This window comes from Monodon monoceros, unplaced genomic scaffold (assembly GCF_005190385.1).
Source record: "Monodon monoceros isolate NGI ecotype Baffin Bay Population unplaced genomic scaffold, NGI_Narwhal_1 Super_Scaffold_11, whole genome shotgun sequence".
In the NCBI taxonomy this organism is placed as follows: Eukaryota; Metazoa; Chordata; class Mammalia; order Artiodactyla; family Monodontidae; genus Monodon; species Monodon monoceros.
In genome coordinates, this window is record NW_021703767.1 from 127,303,746 (window position 1) to 127,330,751 (window position 27,006).

The 27,006-nt window shown below is 52.6% G+C and overlaps 1 protein-coding gene across 1 annotated transcript in view; it reads right to left on the reverse strand.

Annotated features, from left to right (window-relative positions):
* Positions 1-27,006, reverse strand: part of EPHB1 (EPH receptor B1) — a 428,767-nt gene that overhangs the window by 290,549 nt on the left and 111,212 nt on the right. Inside the window, exon 2 of the mRNA XM_029215290.1 lies at positions 1,031-1,095. Within this exon, the coding sequence (XP_029071123.1) occupies positions 1,031-1,095 (65 nt within the window). The remainder of the gene's footprint in view (positions 1-1,030; positions 1,096-27,006) is intronic.

Below are 27,006 nucleotides of genomic sequence, written 5' to 3' on the forward strand. Positions count from 1 at the left end.
TCCGCAGTCCATCCATTGCCAAATGCTGCCAATGCCTCCTGCTTAGCTTTGCTCCAACTGTCCTAAGTATCCCGTTTTGATTTGACGCTTCCGACCCATCTGAGGCAGCTCAAAGAACCTCTTAAAGGCCTTTCTCTCAACTGTTCCCTACAATCCTGTCAGCAAGCATGACAAGACCCGTCCATTACCTATAGGATAAATGCAAACTGCTAGCTCAGCACGGCAGTCCCAGTTCCCCACCCTGTGCCCCAGCCAATCCACACCCCAGCCCAACCTCAGCACTTCCCACACCCTGCCCTGGTCCAGACACACAGACTTGCTCTTATATCTTTTCGTGACCCCATCCCTTTTAACCAGCTATTCCTCCTACTTGGAATATCTTTCCAGTTCCCCATTCACTATCTGTCAAACTCCTACTCCCTCTCCAAAACCCAGCTCGCGTGCACCTTCTCTACAAAGGCTTCATGTCTCCCACTGAAGTGCCTCACTCCCAGCTCTGTGCCCACACCTGCCTGTCGACCTCTCCACTGCCACAAAGGAGACATGCATTTCAGCTCATTCATGAACATGGTGGATCCCACAGGAGGCCATGAGCTCCTCAAGGCTGTTTCATCTTTGTAGCTACAGGGTCTGGCCAGCTGCATGAGCACTGAACAAATGAATACAGAACATCTCTCTAAGGGAATGTCAGGTGAAAGAGAACCTCGGCCCTTCTGAACTCCAGCTCCCCCTCATGCCCTTGCCTTTCTGCAGCCCCATGGGTGGCACGGATGTCTGCCCCATCACCACTGGCTTGAGAGCCCAGCTATTGGCAGCCACTGGCCCCAGTCCCACACAGGCCCTGGTCACCTGATGGTCTGTAACTCCACATCAGGGAGCAGCTCAGGTCTGAAGGCCCTGCTCCTGCCTCTCTGTGGATGGACCGTGGACACAGCCATTCACGCCTATACTCCACGTCCCAAACGGGCAAGTCAGGCTCTGCTCCCACGACTACTCATCAGGATTGAAGGATGGATGGTCTGAAACTCACCCCTGATGCGGGATTGGCGGTCCAGCCCAGCTCTGCAGTAGCCGTCCTGGTGTCCATTAAAGTTTCTGCAGATCAAAAAAAGAAAAAAATGGTGAATCAGAAGGGTGACTGGACAGTGGCCCTTATGTTCTTGAAGTTACTTATGACTGTAAATATCAGTGATAGGAGCCCTGGGCTCCTTTGCCAAGCCCACGGCTCGGAGAAGGAAGAGGTCTGCTAGGAGGACGCAGCTCGTGGCAGAGCTGGGCGCAGACCTCAGGTGTCCTGATGCTAAGTCTCTACCTGAATGACCCCCAGCCACCTGGGTGGGGTGAAGTCACCTGTCTACTCATCACTTTAACCCTGAGACGCAGCTTCTTCCCACAGCACTCTACCTCCAGGGTCTTCCCAGGCCGTGTTGACCCAGTAGCCAAGCCCAATCCCTTCCTCAAGCCTTCCCCGGCCACCTCCTTCTCCCCTCTTCCTCCGTGCTCCTTCCCCACCCTCCAACCTCATCTGCCTGCCCTCCTTTCTCCCCACCCTTCTTCTCCGCCTCCCCTCAGGCCTCCGTGTTGGCACTCTTGGCCGATTTCCCTTCAACCCCTCTGGCCCCAACACTAAGCCCTCCTGCAGGTCCCTTTGCCCCTGGGCCCAGATACATGGCCAGCCTCTTTCCCAAGACTCTGCTGCGGGCTCACACAGCTTTGGCAAAGCCCTTACCCCAAACATAAATGCACATCTCAGACCCCAAGGGCCTGCTTCCTGGTCACCAATCCCTCTGGCCAGTAAGGGAAAGACAGACAGCCTGACTTGGCTGTGAGCTCCCAGGGGCCACCAGGGTGGCTACAGTACACACGCTGAGATCACCGGGCACCATGTAGTGATCACAGAGCTGGTGTTTATTAGACCTGTTTTCTGGCAGTTAGTAGTAAAGTGTCCTGAAAACGGGGCAGCTTTTTCTTTTCCTTTCTTTCCTTTTCAATCTATTATTGACTTCTGTCAGCCCCACCTCTCAAGCGAAACTCCTCCCCAAAGGCTGATAAGAGCTCTGATCAGCAAATCCAAAAGCCCCTTTGTTTGGTTTGTTTTGTTTTTTTAACAGCTTTATTGAGGTAGAAATCACATGCAATAAACTGCACATAACTAAAGCATACAATTTGTAAGTTTTGACATATATTTATAACCATCACCACAAGCAAGATAATAAACGTATCTGTCATTCCCAGAAGTTTCCTGTCCCTCTGTAATCCCTCCTTCCCTCCTTCCCTCCTACCCCTGCCCCACCCTGTCACTGTGCCCAGGCAATGACTGATCCGCTTTCTGTCACTATAGGTTAACTGGCATTTTCTAGAATTTTGCATCAATGGAATCATACAGTATATTCTGTTTTCTTAACCTGGCTTCTTTCACTCAACACAGTTGTTTTTAAGATTCATCATGTTTGTGTGTAACAATAGTTCATTCTTTTTTATCACCAAGTAATATTCCATTGTATGGAGAGACTGCATTTTGTCTACTGTTCACCTGTTATTTCCAGTTTGGGGCTATTACATGAGAGTTCCAGTTCCTCCACATCCTCACCAACACTTGGCAGTGTCAGTCATTTTTAATTTTAACAGATGTGCAGTGGTATCTCATTGTGGTTTTAATTTTCATTTCCTTAATAAAGAATGATGTTAAGCAGCTTTTCACATGATTTTTTGTCATCTGTATATCTTTCTTAGTGAAGCATCTGTTTAATCTTTCCATTTTTAAATTGGGTTGCTTGTTTCCTTATTGTTGAGTTTGGTAACTTTTTTTTTTTTTTTAATTTATTTGGCTACGTCGGGTCTTAGTTGTGGCACACGGGATCTTCGTTGCAGCATGCAGGATCTTTCACTGCAGCAGGCGGGCTCTTTGTTGTGGTGCACGGTCTTAGTTGCCCCACAGCATGTGGGATCTTAGTTCCCCGGCCAGGGATCGAACCCGCGTCACTTGCATTGGAAGGCAGATTCTTAACCACTGGACCACCAGGGAATGCCTGGTAACTTCTTTATATCTTCTGGATACAAGTCCTTTATCAGACGTACGCTCTACAAATATTTTCTCCCACTCTATGGCTTATCTTTTCGTCCCTTTAACAGCATCTTTCAAAAAGCAGAAGTTTTAAATTTTGGAGAAGTCTAATTTTTCCATTTTTTCTTTTATGGTTTGGTGTCATATCTAAGAAATCTTTGCCTAACCCAAGACCACAAAGACTTTTCTCCTACTTAGGTCTATGATCTATTTTGAGTTCATTTTTGCATAAGGTGGGAGCTCTGAGTCAAATATACATTTTTTTTTTTTCTTTTCACATGGGTATCCAGTGTTCCAGAGGGACACCTTTTAAAATCACACAATGGGGCTGTTTAGGCTAGTGGAGGTGTCCTATGCACTTGAATTTCCCAGGGCATGTATCAAAGGACCAGGCACAGCACGCCCTAGCTGCACAGGTGCTCAACAAACACAGGCACAGGAAATAGATATGACGTGTTGTTTTGGTTTCTCCCTCTTCTGTTTCCTTTTCTCCTGAACATCCTTCCCGCTGTGAACATCCATTCACTGCTCAGTGCTTCAGGCAGGAGATGGGAGGTACGAAGGCAGAAGGCAGAGTCTTGGTTGGGCCCCTTGGAAAATAGAAGGACTCCTGGCATAAGCCAAAGGTTTGGGAAGAAACCCACCCTATGGGCAGGTTGGAAGGGGTGAAAATAGAGTGATAAACGAGGAGCTGTGCTGAGCAAAAGGGTCCCCTACACTCTCGTCTCCAAGTGCTCAATCCCAGAAAAGGGATAGAGGATGTCTGTCCAGGTGACAGGGCCTTGGACACCCAGCATCCCAGCCTGGAGTGACCCCACCAGGCTGACATGGCACAGATGGAGCAGAGGAAGCCTTTGAGTCAGAACGGGTCTAATGAAGGGAACCCAGAACCACCCAGTGGTGACCTGCATAGACTATACACAAGGGTCAGATGGAGTCCAGGGTGTCCCAATGCATGCCGGGGTGGATGGGCGCTAACAGGTCAGTGAGGCACCTCCCGCACAACCTGACGCTATACAGCCCGCCTGCAACCTAGACAGCTTTTCTGCCACCCCAGTGGAAGGGAGTCTCACACTGCAAACGGAGGGGAGTAAAGCAAATAAAGTGAGCTGGATTTTCTTGCCCATTTGAGTTTGGAACTGGATTGAGAGCCATGCCCCGTGCATATCTGAAGGAAGGGAAGCACTGTAGCAGACTTCTCCAGTTTGTTCTCTCCTCAGATTCTTTCAGCAGCTGGGGAGGCAGATCTCTGCATGGAGCAGCCCTCCCTCTCTCCACTTCACAGCACTAATAATGATCATAATGACACACCAAATTTACATAATACACTTCTCAGAAGGCACACCATGATGCCCTGTAGAAATTCATCTCCATGATTAAAATGCCTTCGCCAGGTGGGCCTGAAGCAGGAGTCACTGAACCCATTTGGCAGGGTTGGGGACTAGGGCACAGAAAGGTGCAGTGCCTCCCGCTGGGTCACACAGCCTCCCATCCTGATGCCAACAGCCCCAAATCTCAGCTTGCTGCTCACCAGGCAGACCTGGGCATCCAGTGGCTCTGCTGTGGCCCTGGAATGGAAGTCCTTGCTCATAAAGCCAAGAAGCCACAAAAGCCCCCAGGATAAGGCATAATGCGATAATAATGTATATCATGGCACTCCCCAAACTCAGGATCACGTTGGAGTGCAGTAAACAGGCAGAGGACATGGGCGGGGAGGAAACTAGAGTCCAGAATCAAAAGTAAGAATCCTCCTTCACTCCTCAATCTTCCAAGGACTGGTTTGTTCAGTTAACCCCAGGAATACAATCTAAGAGTTCATGATATTCATAGTTACCTGCTCAAGGGCTGTAATTGAATCTGTTTCTAAATAATGTTTTCCATCCACCCTCTTGGACAGAAGTTGCAGCAAGAGGAATCCATTTCTCTGCATCCTGCCCGCGTGGAGACAAAAGACCACAAAACCGTAAACCATCCACTTGATATGATTAAGGGCAGTTTCTTTTCTGGCACAGAGCGCTCCTGATTACGGCATTACACTCTGGTGGGGGCTGAATTAAAGTGGTCTGAGGAGGTTTACATCTCCCTGGAGAAGAAGAGAGTACTCATTTGCATTTATAAAGCATATTGAGAGTTCTGGCAGAAAGTTATGATGGAAGCACAATTAAATATTTACCATCACTTCTACTCTCAAACAGTGGCATGGGGACCAAACCAGCTGGAAGCGCACGTGCTGCTGTCAGATCCGATGCCTTCAGGGGACATGACTCTGGGACTCCCACCCACCGCCAGCCTCTGCTCTCTGGGAGCGCGTGCTCACTGCCCACGGGACGAAAGCTGGGGAGGGCACACAGAAGGCAGAGAGGGCGCTGGTATGGGCAGACAGACAGGGTCCGGGTCCCCCTCCCTCTCTCTCTCCCCCTACCTCCATCCTCACCTGCAGAACGGGGCCAGTTAGTGCTCAGGACCATGGATGGACTGCATGACACAAAGCACCGCAAAACAAATGCTGTTATTGTTATAACTTAATCACTCCAAGCTTCTGTTTCTTAGCTATGAAAAGAATCTAACGATCGTTACCTGTAAAATACGTATATCTGGAAGAATCAACGATCATGGATATCTACGGATATCTCATCTATCTCCTTCCTTGTAAAGACCAAGGAGTAACACGTGGAGGATACAGCAGTGAATCAGAGCAGTGGATCCCCTGGAGGGACTCATGGCCCAGTTCAGGGAGAGATAAGAAACAAATTTCCACTAGACATCCTATTCTGGCTGAAGCCATGAGAAGAAGACTGAGAAACTCAAGAGAATGGACACAATTCTTCTCCATGTGGGGAGTCAGTGGACCCATCCCAAAAGGGAGACTCACGCTGTGTATGGGCAAAAGCAATGCTGTGGTCTCCTGGATAAGGGTGGGCCATGGTGGGAGGCAAGAATGGAGAGGTCCACCTGGCGCCTGGGCAGAGATGGCAGAGTGACTGCCAGAGCAACCAGGAGGGAGCAGAGACAGGTCAATTGGAACGAAGTGGGAGCCGTCCCAAGCCTAAGGGGCGGGGGTGAGGAAGACGGAGCCAGAGGGGAGGGGAGGCCCCGTGGGGAGACAGAAGGGGGTCTCTGGCAAGAGCCGGCCAGACTGGCAAGACGCCGGAAAGGCTTGGGCACACGAGCAGCCTGGCAGAGAGACCCCATTTTCCCAGGGAACGATTTCCCTACAGGGGTTTCAATATGGAAACCAACCACACAGGGCCGCCGCCTGAGGGTCCAGGTGGAGGGGGCAGGTCTGAGCCCCCTGCTAGGGGGAAGAGGCAGATGCCGCCCGACTCTCAGACAGCTCCTGTTTCTGTGTGGATTGGCACGTTGGGATGTATTGACATTTGGGGTGAATTAGATGTCCATCACGGTGAAAGAGAGCTAAATGAATCCTCTCCTTACCGTTCTGTCACTGTTTTTGGAGAGACATTAATCAGACATTCAGCTGAAAATATTTACAACGTCCTTCCATGGTGGTCATAATACACAACAACATACACAGATGGAATGGGGGCTTCCAGGCCTTCTCTGAGCAGTGCCTCATGTGTATCTGATAAGGCAAATCCATGGACCTTCCAAGCAGGGAAGGACCAGCGCAGCTGTTCTGTCACTGCCCTGTTCAGCCCTCCGTGACCCACAGAGCTCCTGAAACCCAGGAGCCACAGCACAGAGTTGCTTCATGAGTCCATGTCCTATCAGGTAAATGCCAGAAGCTGGGTGTCAGCCCCCTGCAGCCCACCCTCTCCCTCAGCCTTCACAGTGCAGTCGGGATCATTGGAAGAGGGCTGAAACGCAGTGGCATAAAGGGGTGCTGGTACCCATTCAACAAAGGTTGTCCAAGTCACTCCCACAGGCCAGGTGGGCACTGTGTGGGCACCAGAGACAAAGCAGAGAAAGACAGACACCCCAGCCCTCAGGGAGCTTGCAGGCAAGTGGGAAAACAGAAATTAATCCAGTAAGCACACAGCCAAACCTGCAATTACAGCCTTGGTGAATGGCAGGAAGAGTGATCCCAGGGACAGTTGTGAAGACTGAATAAAATGACAGGTGTATGGAGCCTGGCACACAACTGACACTTCCTCCTTCCTTCCCCAGCCCCCGGCTGACGGGGAACAGGGACTGCCCCCTTTACACACATGTACACACACACACATGCTCACGCACACATGCACACTCCCGTCCTAGGATTGAGCTCATACTTGCAGGAATAGGACATGTAGTAAGTAGTCTCCCCCACCCCAAATCCAGAGCGTGCCGGTACCCACGATGTTTGAGCAGCCCTGACCACGGTGTGGTACTCCTCAGCCTTTCCATGGGATCCCCATGCTGCCCTCCAGACCTGGACTCATCACAGAGAACCTGAGCACTTCTTGGAGCTCACATCCTCCAGCCACCACCCCAGGCTTCTCAGTGGCCCCCACTCCTGGCCCTGCTCCATCCATCACCACAGCCTGCCAAGGACTCTAGCCCAGCCTTGCTGCAGAGGCCTCGTGGGGCTCTTTCCCCAGACCTTCCCTGGGGCTGTGTCCTGTCTTCACACACCCCGCTCACTGGGCACAGACTCCTCAGGTGGTCTGCTGCCCCCGCAATCTTCAGCCCCTGACACAAGGTTCCAGAACCAATAGCTGCTAAGCCCCAACGTCACACCTGCCCAGACCTCCTACTGCCAGTTCAGGCCAGCCTCCCTGTAATCTCAGCTCCATCCTTCTGAATAGGCCTCAAATCACCTCCCTGGACCAGAGGAGGGAAAGCCTTGCTGGCTCTGGGTCTGGGGATGATTCTGGTTGAGTGTGAACTGTGAAGGGCACCAGCTAGCCTCAGGGGCTTATGTTCTGGCACAATTGGGCCCCGGGCCCTGCACAGCTATGAAAGACTGAAGTGATAAAGTATTCCAAGCAAGCCTTTCACATCCCATCCCACACGTCCACCCATCCAAAGCTTCTTCACACTTGCCCCCCTCCACGCTTTCCCACTGCCCTTCCCTGGAGCCCATATGTGAAACCTCAGAGGCATTTAGCTTTGATTCCTTGTTCTCCCTCAGTCCATCATCAAATCACTCACCATGCCACAGTGACTCTTGCATCTTCTTCACTGTGTATTCCTTTCCAGTCTCGGCAACGTATCCGAGTCTAAGGCATCAGCCCTGCACAGTGGGACCACAGCAACCACCTCCTAGCTGGTGTCTCAGCAGAAGCCCCCAGCTGCACCACTCTCCACACAGCTGCCCAGTTCAGCTCTTGCTGTCAATGTAAATGGTTCAAAGGCAATATGGCCACACCAAGCAAGGGCCTAGAGAATCTCAGGTCCTCTGATCACCCAGTGATGTCACCCCCAAGAATTAGTCCGAAAGAAATAATTCCAAAGGAAAAGAAAACAAAAGGTTCTATTTCGTGAAGATGTTCATTACAGCATTATTTAGAATATGAGAACACTAGAAGCAGCATAGGGGAAGGAAGTGAAGGATGGCGTGCTCCTATTCATGCTCCTGGAGTGTTATGAGGATAATGTCACAGCATCAGGATGCCGGCAATTAAACACAGAGCTGTGTCTGCACCACAGATGCAACTCTGGAAACAGTGCTTCAATAGAGTAAAATGGCACCATGAGTACAAAGACCAGAAAGCAAAGTACAAGGGCTGATGGGTCAGGGATGTCAGTTTTACTATTACTTACATCCTTACTACTACTGTGCTGTTTTAGAAGACACATGTTCAGAAATAGAAATTTAACCCACCTTCTAAAAATACCTCTTTCATCCCACCTCACTCCCCTACTTTATGATTTTCAAAATCTCTCCACTATTCCAAGATATGCCACAAACTTCTGGCCTCCATGAACCTTCTGTTCCAAGCCCGTCTTTTCCAAATTGATCTTCAATTTCCCAAAGGAGACCCATCACCTCTCATCCGTGCACTTGCGCTCAGTCAGGTCCTCCTGCCTGGAATGGCTTCTTCCTCTTCTCTACCTGAAATATGGTTTGCATCTTTCCTCCCCAAGTACTTTGTAAGTACCGTGAGAAGGTAGAGCTGTGACTTATATCCCACAGAGTTTGATCAGATGTCTCATGCAGCAGAAATGCTCCATCAGCTCTGGAGACCTGGGTTCAAGTCCCAGCTCCAGAACTGACAAGCAAATCAAGTCACCTCTGAGCATCAAAGTCTGATTTTCACAGAGAGGGGCATCTCTCCTGCATCCATGAGCCAGGGAGACCAGACCCAGAAAGATGCTCTGTATCTTCTTAAGAACACTCATTGGAATAACATTTATTTACTGTCTCTGCCAAGTGTAAAATGCTAGGTCAAGAGAAGCTGTTATTACATAAGTCTCCATTGACTCACGTGTAATAGTGGCCAGCAAGGAAGAGAAACAAGCCTGAGTAAATGAATGAGCCAGTCCAGCCCATCTGCTGAATGACTGACTGATTGAATGAGTAGGAACAGGCACTTAAATTATAAATACAAACTGTGAAATTTGCTCTTTTAAAGAACACACATTAGCCCAGTCCTCCCCACCACACCCTTTTCCTTCTGTTGCTTTTATTTTCCAAGGTGCAGTTCATTATCATAAATAGAAAGAAGCCACAGCTTAGATGGATCATAGCATAGAAATATGCTTCCAGGAGCCGGCAGGGGCTCTGGTTCCCACATGGCAGAGCCCATGAACAAGCCTGCAAGGCCCAGACACACAGCCCTGCTTTCTCTCCCTCCCAGGGCTCGGGCAAGCGAGGCTCCCGGGGAGCAGACCACAGCATGGAGACGTGACATGGTCTGTTCAGCTAGGGAGCTGGAAGGGGCTGGGGACAAGCCTCAGAAGGGCTTCTTTCTCTGCCCAGCCCAGCTCAGACTTGGTACCTGCCTTGGGAGGGTCCCTGTCCTCTCTGGCCTCAGCGGGTCACTTCTGGCCCCCTGTCCCTAGGGTGATCTCTAAGAAACATGGCAAGAAACCAAAATGAACCTCTGGAGCCTGGGTGGACCCCTCTGCCTCCTGAATCCCCAGGTCTGGCTTGGTCTTTTGGTGACTTAGCAGTGCATACACCTGTCCCCTGCAATGCTTTTCACTAATAAAATATAAAAATTGCTTTAGGAGATGTATTAGTTTCCTAGCGCTGCTATAGCAAAAGTACACAATTTGGGTGGCTTCGGAAACAGAAATGTTTTGTCTCACAGCTCTGGAGGCTGAGTCCAAAATCAGGGTGTCGGCAGGGCCATGCTCCCTCTGAAACCTGTAGGGGAGAATCCTTCCTTGCCTCTTCTAGTTTCTGGGGTCTTAATGGCGATCTTGGGCGTTCCTTGCCTTGCAGCTGCATCATTCCAATCTGTGCCTTCGGGGTCACAGGGTGTCCCCCGTGTGTCTCTGCCTTCACAGGGCCATCTTATAAGACATCAGTCCTATTGGGTTAGGGGCCCACCCTGCTTCAGTATGTATGACCTCATCTTAACTAATTATATCCACAATGACCCTATTTCCATGTAAGGTCATATGGTAAGCCACTGGGGGTTAGGGCCTCAGTATATCATTTTTTCTGAGGGGACACAAGTGAACCCATAACAGGAGGGTAGGATGCCAGGAAATACGGCTGTCGGGTTTCCTCCAGCAAATACTCGGCCTTGCGCTGGGAGCTTAGGAGACTCAGACACAAAGAAAGCCAGGTGCCTCCTTCGAAGACCCCATTCTAGCAGGCGATGGGAGGGCTTCATTAGCTGCTCCAGGTCTGCTCACCCCCCCCCCCACTGCTTACCTGGAGGCAGGCCTTCATAGACACATGGACTGGGCCCCCTGCCATGGAGCCTGGGGGGGGTGGGAGGGAAAGGCTTCGGGGAGGTGGGACAGTATCCCCAGCTGCCCCCTGCTGAGCTGCAGAGGGGGTTGGTCCTCTCCTACTGCCTGATCTTGTTCACAGGGCCCCTCCACTCATCCTTCAGGCCTAGGCTGGTACAAGCTCCCCACTGCTGCGAGTCCCTAAGTGTTTTGCCATCCTTGTCGCCTTTCTTTAACTCTGTGCAAACCTTTGCAAACAGTCCCCTCGTTCATCTCCACCCATCACCTCTTTGGACTGCGTCACATCTGTTTCTCCAGGTCCCTGGGGATACGCAGGGCCTCAGTCCGTAGCCCCCGGTTGGCAGCACCTCGTCTCCTGTGCCCTCCCTGAGTCGCACACGGGAGGCAGCCACCCACTAGCCTGGCCTGTCCTGACCGCACTGAGCTCGGATCAGACCGACCTGGGTGTGAGTCCCAGCCCCACGCTCTCCAGCTGTACGACCTTGAGCAAGTCACCTAGACCCCTAAACCTCATGCTCAGCCACCCTCATTAAATGAGGGTAGTAATGCGCACGTCACAAGGCAGTCGGCGGAGCCAGGGAAGTAAGTGTCACCAGACACTTACTGCACAAGTGCTTGACAAGCAGAAGTTGGTCCGCTAGAAGTAGGCACTGTCATGCCCCGTGTCTGGTCCTGGTGTGGGCAGTAGACTCTCTCACAGGCCTAAGGTCCCTAGCTGTGCCCTATGAGATGGTCCAGCTACTGGATCTCGGACCCTGAGGCCCACGCTGAAGGGTGGATTTTGGTCCCCCCTCACCCCGGCCCACCGTGGCAGCCTTGGTTGATTGAAAAGCCTCGGCCCTCCAGCCACACTCTAATTTCTCCTCAGGCCCCCACCCAGCCACCAAGGGACACTTGTTGCAGCCTGCTTCACCCCACGGACCCCTGGCATGGGGGAGCTGGCACCCAATGCCTCTCCCGCAGGCTGCCTCTGAAGACCAGGGCCCCAGCGCCCTGGTGTTCGTGCAGAACTTGCGAGGCTGGCGTGTGCGGGCTCCAGCCACGGTTCTGCTCTGGGTGAACGGGCCACACTCCAGACCCAGTGCCCCCGACACTGCCCTCTTCTGCACACGGCTCCCCATCCCAAGGTGGGGCATGGGCTCTGCAGCCAGGGGTCAGCTGGTTGTCTGCAGCCTCCAGCAGCCAGGGTTGGGGGGTCACAGCCTCTCTCTTGGGCTGGACGCAGAAACATTCTGGATTAACCTAAGATGAATGTCCGTGTAAGGGCCCTGGACTGGGATAGGGACCCATCATGGCCTGTGGAGGGCAGGTGGGAGAGAGTAGTGGATTTATACACCACACACGCCCCACGGCCTGTCTTGTTCGTGAGGCAGTGGGCTCCAGCAGCCCTGGCTCCAGAGAGCGTGGGTCCCCTCAGTCAGGTGCTTTGTGGCTTCCTTCTTCAAAACTATGGTTGAAGAATCACTGGTTTGAGAATGATGGTGCTAGGCAGTGGTTTTCTTGCCCACCTACTGTCATAGGTGCCACCTTGGGAGGTCACCAAGAACTGAAGGCAAGAGTCTCTCCTTGCATCCAGAGAACTTTGGGAAGAGACCAGCAAGCAGCTCAACTACTCTTCGCCCACCCCCTCAAGCCCCTGCACTCATCCTGCACGGCTTCCCGCCTCCACAGGGCTCCCCGATGGAGGAGGGGGTCTGGGGTGCAAGGACTGATAGCTGTTCTCCAACAAAGCAGAAGCCCTGAGCAAGTGAGACTAAACACAGGAGCCAGGTAAAGGAGAGATTGAAAGCCTTCATTTTGGGCCCCAAATGCCAAACAGCCCATCTTTCTTCTGCCTGATTCCTTCATCTGCTTTCTGTTCCTTCTTTCTCAGCTCCCTTTCCCATTCTGATACCTGTATTCCCTGATCCTTCAAGATGACCAGACACCCTTTCAAATCCAAGAGCACCCCTCTTACGTCTGAAAGTACCACACAGCCAGAGAGCCAAGAAGAAAAGTGAGTCTCACCACTCCTGGCTGGGGATCTCCGGTCCTCTCCAGCATCGAACACCTGAAGGCAGAAGCCAAACCGGCCAGATCGTGTTGGTGGGCACAGGCAAGGCGGGCCTCCGAGGCTGCCCTCCAGCCCAGGCATGACCTCCGGCAGCACCGGCCACGCCCAGGCCATCAGGCATCAGGGGGGCCCTCAACCAGCCCTGCAGCAGAGCTTTTGCCCAAAGCCCTCACCTCCTCCTGACCCAGCTTCTTCCCCAACACCATCTAGCAGCAAGGAGAGAAAAGAGAACCGCATAGGAGTGCTCTGGTCCAGGGACATCCTTCAAATCATCGTCCCGGCACGCTGATGACGCAGGCCTGGCCGGGACCCCACTGCTCCGTGCTCCACCTATTTGCATTTTTGTGGGGAGAGTCAAAGACCCATTAAGATTGAGGAGTCCGGCATTTTCCAGTCTCCCAGCGCCATGAATTCTAAGGGAGATTAAATCCTTTTGCCCCGCCCACTCTGACAGACCCGTGAGTTGGCGCCAGTGGCACACAGGTAAGAATCATGCACAGTAAGCGCGGTGCTCTGATCCTCATGGGCGCGAAGAGAGAGAGCCTCTCACTTTCCAGGGGATGCCAGCACCCAAGGGGCATCAATCACCCTGGAGAGCAGCGGGGAGGAGAGGCCGCACGCCCATGCAAAATGACTCTCTGCAGCCCTAATGAAGGCCGTCGATGGATGGCCACCCGGGCTCGTTAATCATAAGAAGCACGCTGCCGTCTGCCACCCCCACCCCCCCGCGCCCCGCCGCCAGGCCCTCCTGCGCCCTCATCCTGGATTGATCTGTGGCACAGTGACTCTCAGATGTCTCTGCGCCTAGGGCCCCTGCAGGCACCAGCGGCAGCCACAGAGCCAGGGGGCCCCCGGGGGAGGGCTGTGGTAGGGGCTTGGGGATGTGCAAAGGGGCGGGGCAACCAGTCAGAGCAGGAAGGAGCGGCGGCTAGCAGGCAGGCCCTGGCCTTCTCGTGGACACATCCTAGACCAGACTGGGGCTGCTGAGTCCCAAGGGGCCACCAGAGCTGAAATGACCCCTTGGGGCCGCTCCGCTCCCACCAGATGCATGGCAATCTCCTTCCAGGGGTGTGCAATCCTCGGCATGGCCCTGCAGAGGCTGCTGCTGTCTCATGGCACCGTTCTCCTGGCATCCAGCCTTCATGCCCAGCCCCGCCCCCCGCCCCCCCAGAGAGCCAGGCGCCATCCAGAAAGGCCCAGAGTGATCAGCCAGCCACCCCATCGTTCTCCACCCAAGGAGACCGGGTGGAGAGGGTCCAGGCTCACATCACATGCTGATGGCAGGGCCAGGCCTACTCCCCAGGTCCGCCGTCTCCTGGTCTGTTCCCTCTGACAAGCTTACGTGGAGACAGCCTCCCTTCTCCACGTCTCACTTTAGCTGCTTGTTAAGTGGCAACAATTGCATAAAATGTCTCCTCTGTAGCTGAGGGTGCTGTCCTATGGCTTGGTGTGGATGGGTGGCTTCTGGGTTGTGATGTGGCATTTATCCAGCCCCCAGAGCCTCACAGCTCTGGGAGTGTGACAGTTCTGGCCCTGGGGGCTTTTAGGCACCAGACGGCCCCCTGCCCTCCCTTTCTGTGGCAGAGGGCAGGTGAGGTACTCCCGGCCAGGGCGGGAGGGAAGCAGGACTCTGTGGCCACCAGGCCTGCCAGACCCCAGCTGTGGAAACCCAGCAGGACCCCTCGAAGGCTAACAAGGGAGCTTTGCTTGGGGCCTCAATATCTCTGGAGACATTTCTGCACAAAGGCATGCATTGCAGGTGTTTGCAAGGCTTGGGGAGGACACTAATGGGGTCTTAGGAGACGCAGGATGCCAGGAGCCAGTCAGTGCTACTGATTGGGAAACACAAGTAAAAGTCTTCCCGGAGTGCTCTCCAGGTGTCTTGGTGATGCTGGAGCATTCTCAGGAGCAGGAATGACAGGCTGGCCCTGACAAGGAGAGGCACAATGGCAAAAGGTCCATTCCTGGGGGCAGGAGGCATCCGTGGAGTTACAAGAGCTGCACTGGAGGGGCCTTGGGCATCACGCCATTGGCCACCACAACCGCTCAGCTACAGGAGGCCAGAACTGTGACCTCGCAGACAGGAGGGAGCCATTCCCCTGGCAGTTTCCTCTCATGGGCTCTGCTACTGGGGGCCTGTTCACTCCCTCTACCACCATGCAGATGACAGCGGTCATGGGGTGCAGGAGGGCAGGATCAGAGCCAGGACAGACAGGCCATCACAAGCAGTTAAAGATCCACCCCACAGAACAGGGGGAAGGACGAAAGGCAGAGAATGACTGAGGCTGCCCTGAGGGTACAAGGTGAGGCATGGGTGGCTTCAACCATCAGGGAGGCTCCTGGAGGAGAAGTGATGGGGCCTCCCCCTTGCAGCCTGAAGCCTTTGAATCTGGGGCCTGATTCACATAGCAGGGCTGGCCACATCAGTGGGTTCCCTATTTATCTGTGGCCACAGGCGAGGCAGAGAGGATCCACGGAGGAGACTGACATCACTCACACAGCCTACAAGCCACTGCGGCCAGGGAACCACCAGAGGAGCAGCCCAGAACTCAGGCCCTACAGAGCTGGAGTGCCAGTGAGGGGGACTACATCCTCGGGTGCAGGAGGAGAGCAAGGGCTGGGCGGCCAGGCAGGCTTCCCGAGAGGATGAGAGGGACTGTGGCCGGGCCTCAGAGAGCTGGAGGGATGTGGTGGGGTGGAGGGTCGGGTGTGATGAGAACAGATTCTCTACCAGAGGCTCTTGTGTGAGAGGTAGCAGAAGCACAGTTCCCGGTCTCTGACAACAGGCAGTCGGGGCCCCTGGAAATCTCCTCCTCCTGTTAGGGGCTAGAAGCTCATGGGAAGGGTCGCTCGTGGACTTGGCCTTGCATTCTTCTCGCTGGGGTGGGGCAAAAATTTCGTTGAGGGGCTGGAACCTTAAGACTCTCCATGGTGGTTTTCTGGCCAAGAGAACAGACTTCTAGAAAAATCAGGCCTGCATTTCTCCTCCTTTTGAACTAAGAAAAGATTAAGTTCAGTGGCCCGGGATCTGGAGCTCTGTTCCCTGCCCTCCAGCTTGGACTGATGACCAGTCCAGACCTCATCTGCCCACTCCACTTCCTGCCTATCCAAACGCAGTCAGGGACTGGGTCCAAATCCGGGCACTGCTCTCAATTCAGAACCTCTCAAGGGGTAAAAAGCTGCAGAGACTTGGTGCACTCCTCCTCCCCAAGCTTCAGCCTCTGATCCAGCACCCTCACCAATCGGCCATTCAATGTCTGCTTGCATACCACCCAAGACGAGGCACTCACTACCTGTCCAGATGGGCCATTTTCTTGTCAGATAGTCCAAACTGTCAGAGGCTTGGCTCCTGGGATTTCCTTCTTTGGCCCTTGCTGTGCCCCGAAAGGGTCCCCACAGAAACAACTGCTCCCCTTTCTTCACGGCAGCCCTTCAGAGTATGAGGGGCAGGACCTTCAGTTTCCTCTCTTCCAGTCCCACACTCCTGGCTCCATTAGCTGTCCTTCCAGCCCTACCACCTCTGACGGTTTCCCAGCATCACAGGAGAGAGAAGGGGGCTGTCACTGCCCCAGTGGGCACATTCTACCTCTCTCCTCATCTCCCTGTAGATCCCCTTAAGAATCCCACCAAGCATGCCAGGGTCTCCCTGGGAGAAAGGAGGCTCCTCAGAACTCTGAATCCATCGCCAGCTCCCCCTCCCCCCTGCCCTCTCCCCCCTCCTCCCTCTTTGTGCTGTTGTTGCTGCTTAACAGGGTATCTCTGGGATGAATAGTGTGTTCAGCTCTGGCTGGGAATACATCTGGCCCTTCCCAGCCCCGCCCTTGTCCTCGCGGAGCTGGTGGGGGTCTAGGGAGAACTGGGCCCAGACAATGGGTCAGTGGATTCACTTGAGAACTCACAAAAGCCCTCCACGTAGTGCAGAGTGACAGGCACAGAGAAGAAACCCCTGCCCTGCGTGCTGCCCACATGGGATGCTGTGGGGGCCTGGGAGCCCTGAGCATAGAGGCTGGAGCCCTGGGCCCTGGGCCTGAGAGAGCCGACGGGAAGGGTCGGAGGTCACAGAGCTGCAGAGTCCCAGGGGCTTGATGTGGTCCCCGCCTCATGCAGTCACTGGGGGTATCAGCACCTCCATCCCTGACACACTGGGGCCTCTGGATGGGTATACAGAAGGCCCCACATCCTGTGTTTAGATTCTGAGAGATGAGAGCTTGCCAACAGGAAGACACTCCAGGCTTCCTAAGGGTGGGAAATGTGCCTGGAGGGTCAGACACCGAACACGGGCCCCTTCGTGTCTGCTGTGAGGACGGGGGAATGGATCAGCGACCAAATCAGTGAGGGAACGAGACCCTAGCGGGGCCACCGACTCTGGCCTACAGCATCTCAGGGGAGGCAGCTTATCTGGAACACACTGGTCCCTAACTCTGGAGGGGGAGACCCTGACTTTAAGGGCAGCAACACGTTGGATGCCTGCAGAAGGAGGCCAAATTCTGGCACACGGGAGGGGAGAGCGCAGGTGAGGCAGGCGTGGGCATGGATGACGACCATTCTTCGCTTTCCCAACTGGTGAAATGTGGACAGGTTCCAAGACTTCTATTAATTTTCAAATTGAATAATACAACCAAGGGTACAATCTTTCTTGTAAAATGTCTATTCTCTTTACCTTCTCATTAGTACTACTGGCTGGCTTTCTTGGGAAGGAAGGTGCCACCTTTTCCCCACTTCATAAGAGTTACTCTAATGGACATACACAATATAATGATGATAAATGGCAAATAGCAAAGCAACTGTGTCCCTCCTGGCAGGTCCCCTGGTGCTGTGATTCAAGTTCACATCTCAGCAAAATGACATGGAACTTCTACGACAGTCAAAACTCTGTTAAATTTGGGAATGGTCAGAGACAATGAGCTGTGTTTTCTTTATGTTTCACTAAGGTCCTTGGGCCCGCCTACCCTTCCTTTAGAAAAATGATGCCCAGCTTTACTTACCAGCAGAGGTAAACACACACCTGCCTCCTTCAGAGGACCCCGACCTTATCAGCCATGCTGTAGCTAGGAGAGCACTGGAGTTGAAGTAGCAAGACATGGATTCTAACCAGGCTGTGTACATAAGAGCAGTGTGGCCTGGGCAACCCACACAAACTCGCTGAGCCCCAGATTTCTCACAGGTAACATGGGTGCAATATACCTGCTTCTTAAGGAAATATGAAGATCAAATGAAATGCTATTTGTAGAGTGTCTATTACTATTCCTAGCCCATAATAACAACTCATCAATATTATCTATTATTATTTCTAAACAGTTGGATTAAAAAAATATACTTTTTATGAAGGGTGTAGGTCTGTGTCTAGACTCTTTTTTTTTTTTTTGGCATGTGGAGGTCTGGTTTTTCCAGCACCATGTTTTGAAGAGACTATCTGTGCTCCATTTTATTACCTTTGTTCCTTTATCAAAGATCAGCAGACTATCTTTATGTGGGTCTATTCCTGGGTTCTCTGTTATGTTCCATTGATCTATTTCTCTATTCTTTTTGTCAATATCACACTGTCTCTATTACTGTAGCTTTATAGTAAGTCTTGAAGTTGGGTAATGTCAATCCTCCAATTTTGTTCTTCTCCTTCAACATTGTGTTGGCTATTCTGGGTGTTTTGCCTCTCCATATAAATATTAGGATCATTTTGTCAATATCCACAAAGTACTTGCTGGGATTTTGATTGGGATTACATTGAATCTACGATCAAGTTGGGAAGAACAGACATCTTGGCAATATTGAGTCTTCCTATCCATGAACATAGAACATCTCTCCATTTATTTAGTTCTTCTTTGACTTCATTCATCAGTTTTATAGTTTTTCCTTCTATAGTTCTTGTACATATTTTGTTAGATTTATACATAACTATTTCATTTTGGGGAGTGCCAACGTATGCTTTTTATAAATAGTCCTTTTCTAGCACTTAGAGTCTATAAATGTCTTCACAAACATTATCACATTTCAGAAGACCATTATGAGATAAGCATTAGCCCTACACAAACTCTCTGAGCCCCAGCTTGAGATCTTATTACACAAACTGGACATAATACCATCAGTTGAATGGGTCTTAGCTTGCATTCCCCCAGATCTATACAGGTGATACGCCGTCTTGGCTGGGGAGAAACATAGCTCTAGGGGAAGTCCTCCAGCCCAGCCCAGGAGCACACCCTCCCAGGTGGTCTTAGTTTACCACTGACCCTCAGGAGCTGGGCTGCTAGGATGTGTACTACAATCCCCTATGCTGGCAGCTGGCCAACTTTCTATAACGGTCCAGATGGTAATTATTTTAGGATTCAAGGGCTATATGGTCTCTGTTGCAGCTATTCAACTCTGCCATTGCCACTGCAGCCTGAAAATAGCCTGCAGGCTACTGTTTGCGCATCCCTTGTCCAGACAGGCAAGGGTTCTGGCATGGACAAATGTGCTAACAAAATTTGTTCAGCGATATTTAAATGTTTTCTTGTAGTTTTTGATCAACTAACTCATTATTTTAGCATACAATAATAACATATCTTTCTAGCCATTACTATAACTACAGACTTCCACAGAAGCCTTTGTGACCTGCAGAACACCAGAAAGACACCAGCGGGGACCATGGGAATATTTGTGAAAGAAAACAAGCTTAAATAAGGTTTATATTCACAGGTAATTTTAGCAAAGTGTACCTACAGAAGACAACTGGCCCAATTCTGGCCTGTGATGCTGTCCTCTTGGGGCAACTTGTTTCTCCCAGATTTGGGAGGGAATTTGAGTCCTTCCTAGAGGATCTGAAGGGGAACAGGAGAATCATGGGGAGCATAAGCCTCATTCACCACTAACGAATTTGCAGAGGAACATGTACAATTAGGGTGTTTGTCAGCGGGGAGTCTGTGGACCTGGCACATAATGGAAACGTGTCATCACAGGGTCACTCAGAAGGGCCCTGGGCTCAGGGAAGAGTCCCCTCTGATCTGCTGGGACCACAATCAGAGGCATGATGAAGGAGATGGGAGAAAATGCGGCACAGCCAAACCAGGTGGCAGAAGCAGAGAAGTGAGCAGACGGGCCAAGAGGGCTTCAGAAGGGAAGCCAACAGCAAGAGGCTCACTCGTTACAGGCCAAGACCTGCCCAGGAACGATGGGGAGATGGCAGGGCTCTGTCCGCCTCCCTCAGCCTAGAGGGCAGCTGGGGGAAACGGACACCCCAAGGCCCCTGTCACCACCCGGCAGAAAACGTAGCTGAGGCTCAGTCCAGGTTTGGCCAGACCTCACAAGCAAAGGAGGGCTGGGGTCAACAGGATTACTCCTCGGAGCCTCCAGCATAAGAGACAGCTCCAAGCAGTGCTGTGATGGCAGGTTCCCATGGCTATCTCCAAAACTCCTCCCACAGTGAAGGGGAAACCGGTGGGTCCACGAAGGCCAGACAATAGCCAGCGAGATGGTGAGATCAGGGGCGAGCCCTCTCCAGACCTGGCTCGTGTTACCGTGCATGGCTGTAATGGGTGATGGCTGGGGCTCCTGGATGAGGGGGCTGGAACCCACCACACCTCCAGCGGGGAGAAGCAAGGGCCAGCATAGTGAGTTGAGTTGTGTGTCCCCCGAAAGATGAGCCCAGGTCCTATCCCACAGACCTGTGAATGAGACCTTTGAGGACCTCGAGCTGAGATCAGCCTGGATTTAGGGTGGGCCTTAAATCCGATGACAGGTGCTCTTAGAAGAGCAAAGAGAGAAAGAGATCTGACACACAGAGATGCACAGAGGGGAAGGCCGCGTGAGGACAGACACAGACACTGAATTTCTGCACTTATAACTAAGGAACACCAAGCATCAGTACCACCAGAAGCTGGGGGCATGACGGCTTCTCCCTCAGAACCTGAAGAAGGAAGCACCCTGCTGACACCTTGGTTCCAGACTTCTGGTCTCCAGAACAGTGAGAGAATAAATGTCTGTTGTTTTAAGCCCCCAATTCGTGGTGGTGGCTTTTGTATGTTTGTTCGTTTTATCTTTCACAGCAACCCTAGGAAGCTAATTCAGCTGGGAATGGCGTGTCCCTTCCATGATCCCAGGGGCATGGTCTGTCTTGTCTGCCCTCTGTCCTCAGCCCCAGGTTCATTGTAAATATACTGCCTGCTCTGGGCTTGGATAGTCAGGACCACCTGAGGCCCTGAGCTGGCTGACAGGTGGTCCCTGGGCCTGAGGGTGAGACAAGAAGTGAGTGGTCAGCTGGCCGAGGTACTGGCCTGAAGGCTGTGGGCTTCTCTGGCTTGGCTCAGGAGGTCCTGAGCTCAGGGGCACTGGGGCAGTGGAGTGAGGAAGTGCGGCAGGGGTTCAAGGGTCCGCTGGAAGCAGAAGCTGGGTTCTTGGCAAGCCATGACACCGGGGCTTGAGGCTGTCCTGAGAAATGCCCTCATCACTGCAGTGTCCAAAAGAATCCTTGGAGCCAACTGGTATAGACTACCAGGGCTCGGGGGAGGAGAGAAGAGCCTGGGGTGGTCAGGGAAGGCTTCCTGCAAGAGGCAGACAATAGGCACAGCTTGGATTATGCAAAGGATTTGTGTGAGAAGAGAAATGAGAGGCTGGAGGGTTTGGAGCAGTGTTTCCCAAAGGGTAATTTGTGGAACTGGGGAAAGAGAACATGTGTTTCAGGGGGGAAATAAGTAGTCGGTCAAATCAGTTAGGGAAGTTAGTTAAGCCAGTGTCGTTACTGCAAGACTCTTCAGAGTGAGGGTGAAGGGGTGAGCTGAGAAGTGGGGCTCCAGGGAAAAAGACAGTTCTCAGTAGCTGCCACTGGACAAGCTCTCTGGCTGCCAAGAAAAGGAATGGTAAATGGACAGGGGAGTGTGGCCATGGCAGGGCCAGGCTGGTGTCAGCTGGTTGGACCATCCTCACCACCCTCAGCCATCCTTCCACATCACTCAGGAGCTGGGCGTGACGCCGGAGGTGAGGGGGGTCCACATCTGGGTTGGGGGCATCTCTGATAAGAACCTGGTGGGCAAAGGTCCCCTCACACATGAACACAAGCAACTCCATCTTTTCTAGTGAGGAGGAAAACTTCCTAATTAAAAAAGAAGGCAAGATGACGGGCACAGACTGTGTTTATCTTCATTTTATATCCTTTATGATGAACTTAACGACAATGTTCCACTTTGGTAGAACTACAGTGCCCCTGAACAGCACATCGATCCTGATTTGGTTCATTCGCAGCTCACTCCTGGGTAGGAATCCCTGCCCCAGTTCCCCAAATGGTGCTCATTTCAAGAAGGAGCAGCGGGAAGTGGAGAGGGTGGGAAGCAGCCTCGTGCCTGGGGTAGCCCCTTCACTACCCCTGAGCCCAGCCCAACCCAGCTCATCCCTTCACCCCATTCTCAGGGCAGCACCTGCTCCCAAGATCCCTGCCTCCCAGCATCCCTGGTCTCTGGAATTCTCTCCCTGCTCCTAGCCTGGGCAGTGCCCCAAGCAGTACACAGCAGAGGGCCCCCAGGCCATACTGACTGGTCCTGTAAAGCCACCCACCACACGCTGCCTTTGTCCTGCTCCCTTCCCTTTGCACCCACCTAAGCATCTTTACCCAGCAGGCAGTCTCTACAGATGTGCTGAACTGATGGATAAAGCTTGTGTGCTTTCCAAAGCAGGACTTCACCTTCCTACCTAGGTCCACAGTGGCTGGGTGGTCAGGAACGCCAGGGTGACAACAGGAATGTTAGACACCACGGAGGGCGACTGGAGGGCCGTGTGGAGGTGAGGCAGGGCGGTGCCTGCCATGGGCACAGTCAGTCTGGGAAGTCCGCAGATGGTGCAAACTCACAGATCAAAAGTGTTGGCTTCCAGAGAGGCTCCTGGGCCCCTTCCACCAGCAATTTCCATGGCTCCAAGGAGGAGGCTGATCCCGGGCGGCACCTGAACCTCTCCATCTGCAACTTACCAGAGTATCTGAAAAGGTACGCTGCCGAGGGAGGGGTCTTTCTGCAGTTATTGGAGGGTGAGGCAGACCCTTCTGATGGACCGGCCCCACCCATCCACCACCCAGCCGCCTCCACCCACCTCCACGTGGCCTGAGGGACGGCCTGGTGACCAAGAGACACAGCTGCTGCCCCCTCACCCCGACATTGCTTTTGCAGATTCAGCTGCTGTGGACGTCGTCTGTCTCTCAAAATGCAGCCCTGTGACTGGGGATCGAGCATCTGCCACCAGGTGCAAAGCCCCTCCCTCCCTCCAAAGGCCCGGGTTAAAACACAGAGGTGCGAAAGAGAGGCTCAGTTAACCAAAACAAGCAACTTTCTGTCAAAATAAATCTCCTTCAGACCAGCTAAGCTTGAGAAAATTGTACAAACACTATACTTAGATGCTTTGAGGCAACTTTTCAAGTTTGTGTTCCCTAAATCACATCCGATGTCTTCCCTGACTATCTCACAACTGGTGATCAGCCACAGAATTCATTTCCTCACTCCCACGCTTGGGACCCACAGACACTAGCTTCGGTTTGCACCCTCAAATCTCCCTGCCAAAGCCCCTCCAGCCCCTCCATCTGGAGGAATTTCTCCAACCTTGAACTCCCCCCTACCCCCCACCCCCTGCAAAGAGAGTCCGACCAACCCCTAGCTCCGCAAGTGTAAGGGCCCGACAACCCCGGACCCTCCTCCCCACAGGTTCTGAGGGGAGGATGTCTTCCCCGCGGAGCTCACCCACTTCCTGAAGACTCCGCCCTCCCCGCCCCCTCCCCACCCCCGCAGCTGCCTGCGTCCCTGAAACAGAAGGGAATATTCTGAACAGAGAATTAACAGCAAATTAAACGGGTTTCATTGTACCCATTCATGCACGAAATGACTGTGGGAGGTAAACCGAGAAAAACCAAACAGACCATGCACTGCGACAATCAGAGGGCAGAATCCCACCGAAGAAGGCAGTGATAGAGGACGAAGGCGCCAGGCAGTAGGGCTCCTAATGGGTCAGAGCCCAGCGGTCTCTCTTCCCACGCTGGGATTCTTCCTCTCCACGGGGCGTGGAGGGAGGGGGGGAACGCTGGGACGTAGCTGAGGCTCCTTCCAGCGGCGGCCCATCCTACTACGGGTGGACACGCCCTCCTGAAAATGGCCCAGGGGGCGGCCCCTCTCTGGAGAACAGGCCTGGCTCCTCGCTCAAGCAGGAGCAGCTGCTCGCACTGCCTCTGCACTCAATCAAAAATGGTCCGGCGGCAGCCAATTAGGGCCCACAGTCCTCCGGACTTTCCCTTCACAGGCACATCTGGCCGCCCTGGGGTCGAGGCAGAACTGCTCAGCACAGGTGTAACGTGTGAGCCCATCAGTCTCCTGGGGATTCTTCAGAACCCGGGATGTACAGCAACAGAATGATAACCGGCTTTAGAGCACCGGATAATTTTTTTTTTTTTTTTTTTTTTTTTGCGGTACGCAGGCCTCTCACTTCTGTGGCCTCTCCCGTTGCGGAGCACAGGCTCCGGATGCGCAGGCTCAGCGGCCATGGCTCACGGGCCCAGCCGCTCCGCGGCATGTGGGATCCTCCCGGACCGGGGCACGAATCCGTGTCCCCTGCAACGGCAGGCGGGCTCTCAACCACTGTGCCACCAGGGAAGCCCCCATGAACACCGGATAATTTTAAACAACCCCACAAATCTCTTTTCTGTCAGCTCTACCTGGTTAATCTATTATCTGATTCCCATCTCTGGTGGGTGCCCGGGCCCCTCCCCTTGCAGAGGCCTCTTCAGCCTCCTCCCTAGAAATAAACCTGGTACAGGTGCGTGCAGCCCGGGCTGGGTGGGACGGGAGTGCCCAGGGGCAGCGGTGCGAGGACTCCGACCTCCAGCCCCCAGGACCTCCTGAGAAGGGGATTCTCAGAAAGGGCAGCATAGTCCCAGGCAAATTCATTTTTAAGCGCAAGGGATGCTGCTAAATGTGCCAGTATTAACATGCATGCCGACACACGCCAGGCCCTGGGGTGAGCTGCGGCTTCTCTCCTGGCCTGACTGATGAAGAGGCCAGAGAGGGGGTACAAGGAGCCCCACCCCTCCCTTCCCCCACACACCCATCCTAGCTCTTCCAGCACCAATAGGAGCTACCTCGACAGCCAGACCCATGAGCTGCAGGTGTACCTGGGATGCAGGAGCCCAGACTAGAGCCCCGGGCAGCTGCTCAGAGCCTCACCTGCCTTAAGCACCTCCCACAAGGCATATCGTTCCCCCAACTTGGCAAAGAGCAGCCCAGAGCTCAAGTGGGGTGCCTGAACTTCTATTTCTTTTTTTTTTTGATACACAAAAGAAGATGAAAGAAAAAGTTAAGCTTTAGTCCTACATAACATACAGATGGACCCTGATGCTCTCGTTTGGGCCATGGTCATGGTCCCATGTCGGGTGCAGCTTCCGAGGTGTCCTGGGAGCCGAATGGGAGGCAGCACGAGGGAGGGGAACCCAGGTGCCCTAACTCTGTTCATTTCCAGGGTGATGTACTGGCAAAGAGCACTTACAGCTTCTATGATCCGGTTTAGACAAAACCAATCCTTACAAAAGTGGAATAAGTGGTTTTAAAAGATTCTGGCAAAGAATGCACAAGTTGAACCATTCCAACACTGCACGCGGTCGTAAGCCCACGAGCCTGAGGGAGCTGACGCTCACCCCACCCCTACTAATAGCTCTTTATCAGCCACACGAAGAGCTAAAAGCCGTGACGGTCTAATCAGATCTGACAAGAAATTGGCCAAAAACATCAAATAATCAGGAAGACTATTTGAAATATGGATATACATCTACTACTGTAAATGATGAATCTCTCCCTGAGTGTATATTTTGCCTTGCTGTACCAGCTAATGAGATTAAGAAGCCATTTTCATCATAGTGAGATAGTTTAAAATATTGCTTATTTCATCTTTATCTGATTTTTAATAATTTTTATTTTATTGAATATATTAAAATGCACAGAATATATAGGCACACACACATTCACTAAATACATAAATATACAAGTACTGGGGTGGTGTTTGGCCTGGGGTGCTGGAGGTGTGGAGATTCCCCACCGTCTCAGTGGGTGGCATCAGCCTCCTGCTAGAGACCCAAGCCGAAACCCCGACACCCTCCTGGCTCCCCTCTCTCACCTGTGTTGTCTGTCATCTCGTTTCCGTGTTTATTCTCTGAATACCTCCCAATAAGTCCATTCACGTCCATTCCCACTGCCATCACCCCACCCAGGCCAGCCCCCTCTCTTCTGGACAGCTACATCAGCCCCTAACTGCTGTCTCACTCCTTTTCTTGCACCTCCCAAATTCATTCTCCATCTTGCAGACAAGTCAGGCTTCCTGAAATGCAAATCTGATCATATCACTCTGACCCAGAAGCTTTCAATCACTTCCCATGGATCTCAGGGAAAAGTCCCAGCTCCCTTTCCTCCTTCTTCACATTGCTGTCACCCTCATCATCCTCGTCACCAACAGCATCCATTGATTCCTTTCTATTTGCCAGATGCTGGTGCTAAAGGTTTTTCATCTGCTGTCTCTTTTAATCTCCACAGTCCCTTTAGGAGGTAATCACAGGGATTGTGCCCATTCTACAGATGATGCTTAAAGAGGCTGAGAGACCGCCCAAGTTCCCACAGCACTGCTCTGCCTCTGCTTCCAGCCCAGCCCTCTTTTACCACGGTGCTGACCTTGCCACCCACCTCCCAGCTCCTCCGAGCTGCTCAATTCTGACATGTCCTCTCAGACGCCCAAGCCTCGATTCATGATCCCCTCCCTTCCCTTCTCCTGGTGACTCTTCTCGCCCAGCTGGCTTCAGCTTAGATGCTGCAATCGATGAGATTTCCTCCCCCGGGAGGCCACAGCCACCAATGGCTGCCAAACCACCCGGGAAAAGCCTGTGTGGAAACCAAATCGAAACTGAACCTGTCCAGATCAATAGGTCTGACTCTCAGCTTACAGGATGTCCGGGGGACCAAGGAACATACTCACCAACACCACGGGGTTTGATCAGCAAAATCCAGACCCTGCAGAACTCTACAGGACATGTAATCTGGTTCATTCAACAAATACATTACATGGGAAAATAAAAAGGGTGGGGGAAGCTATGGATTAG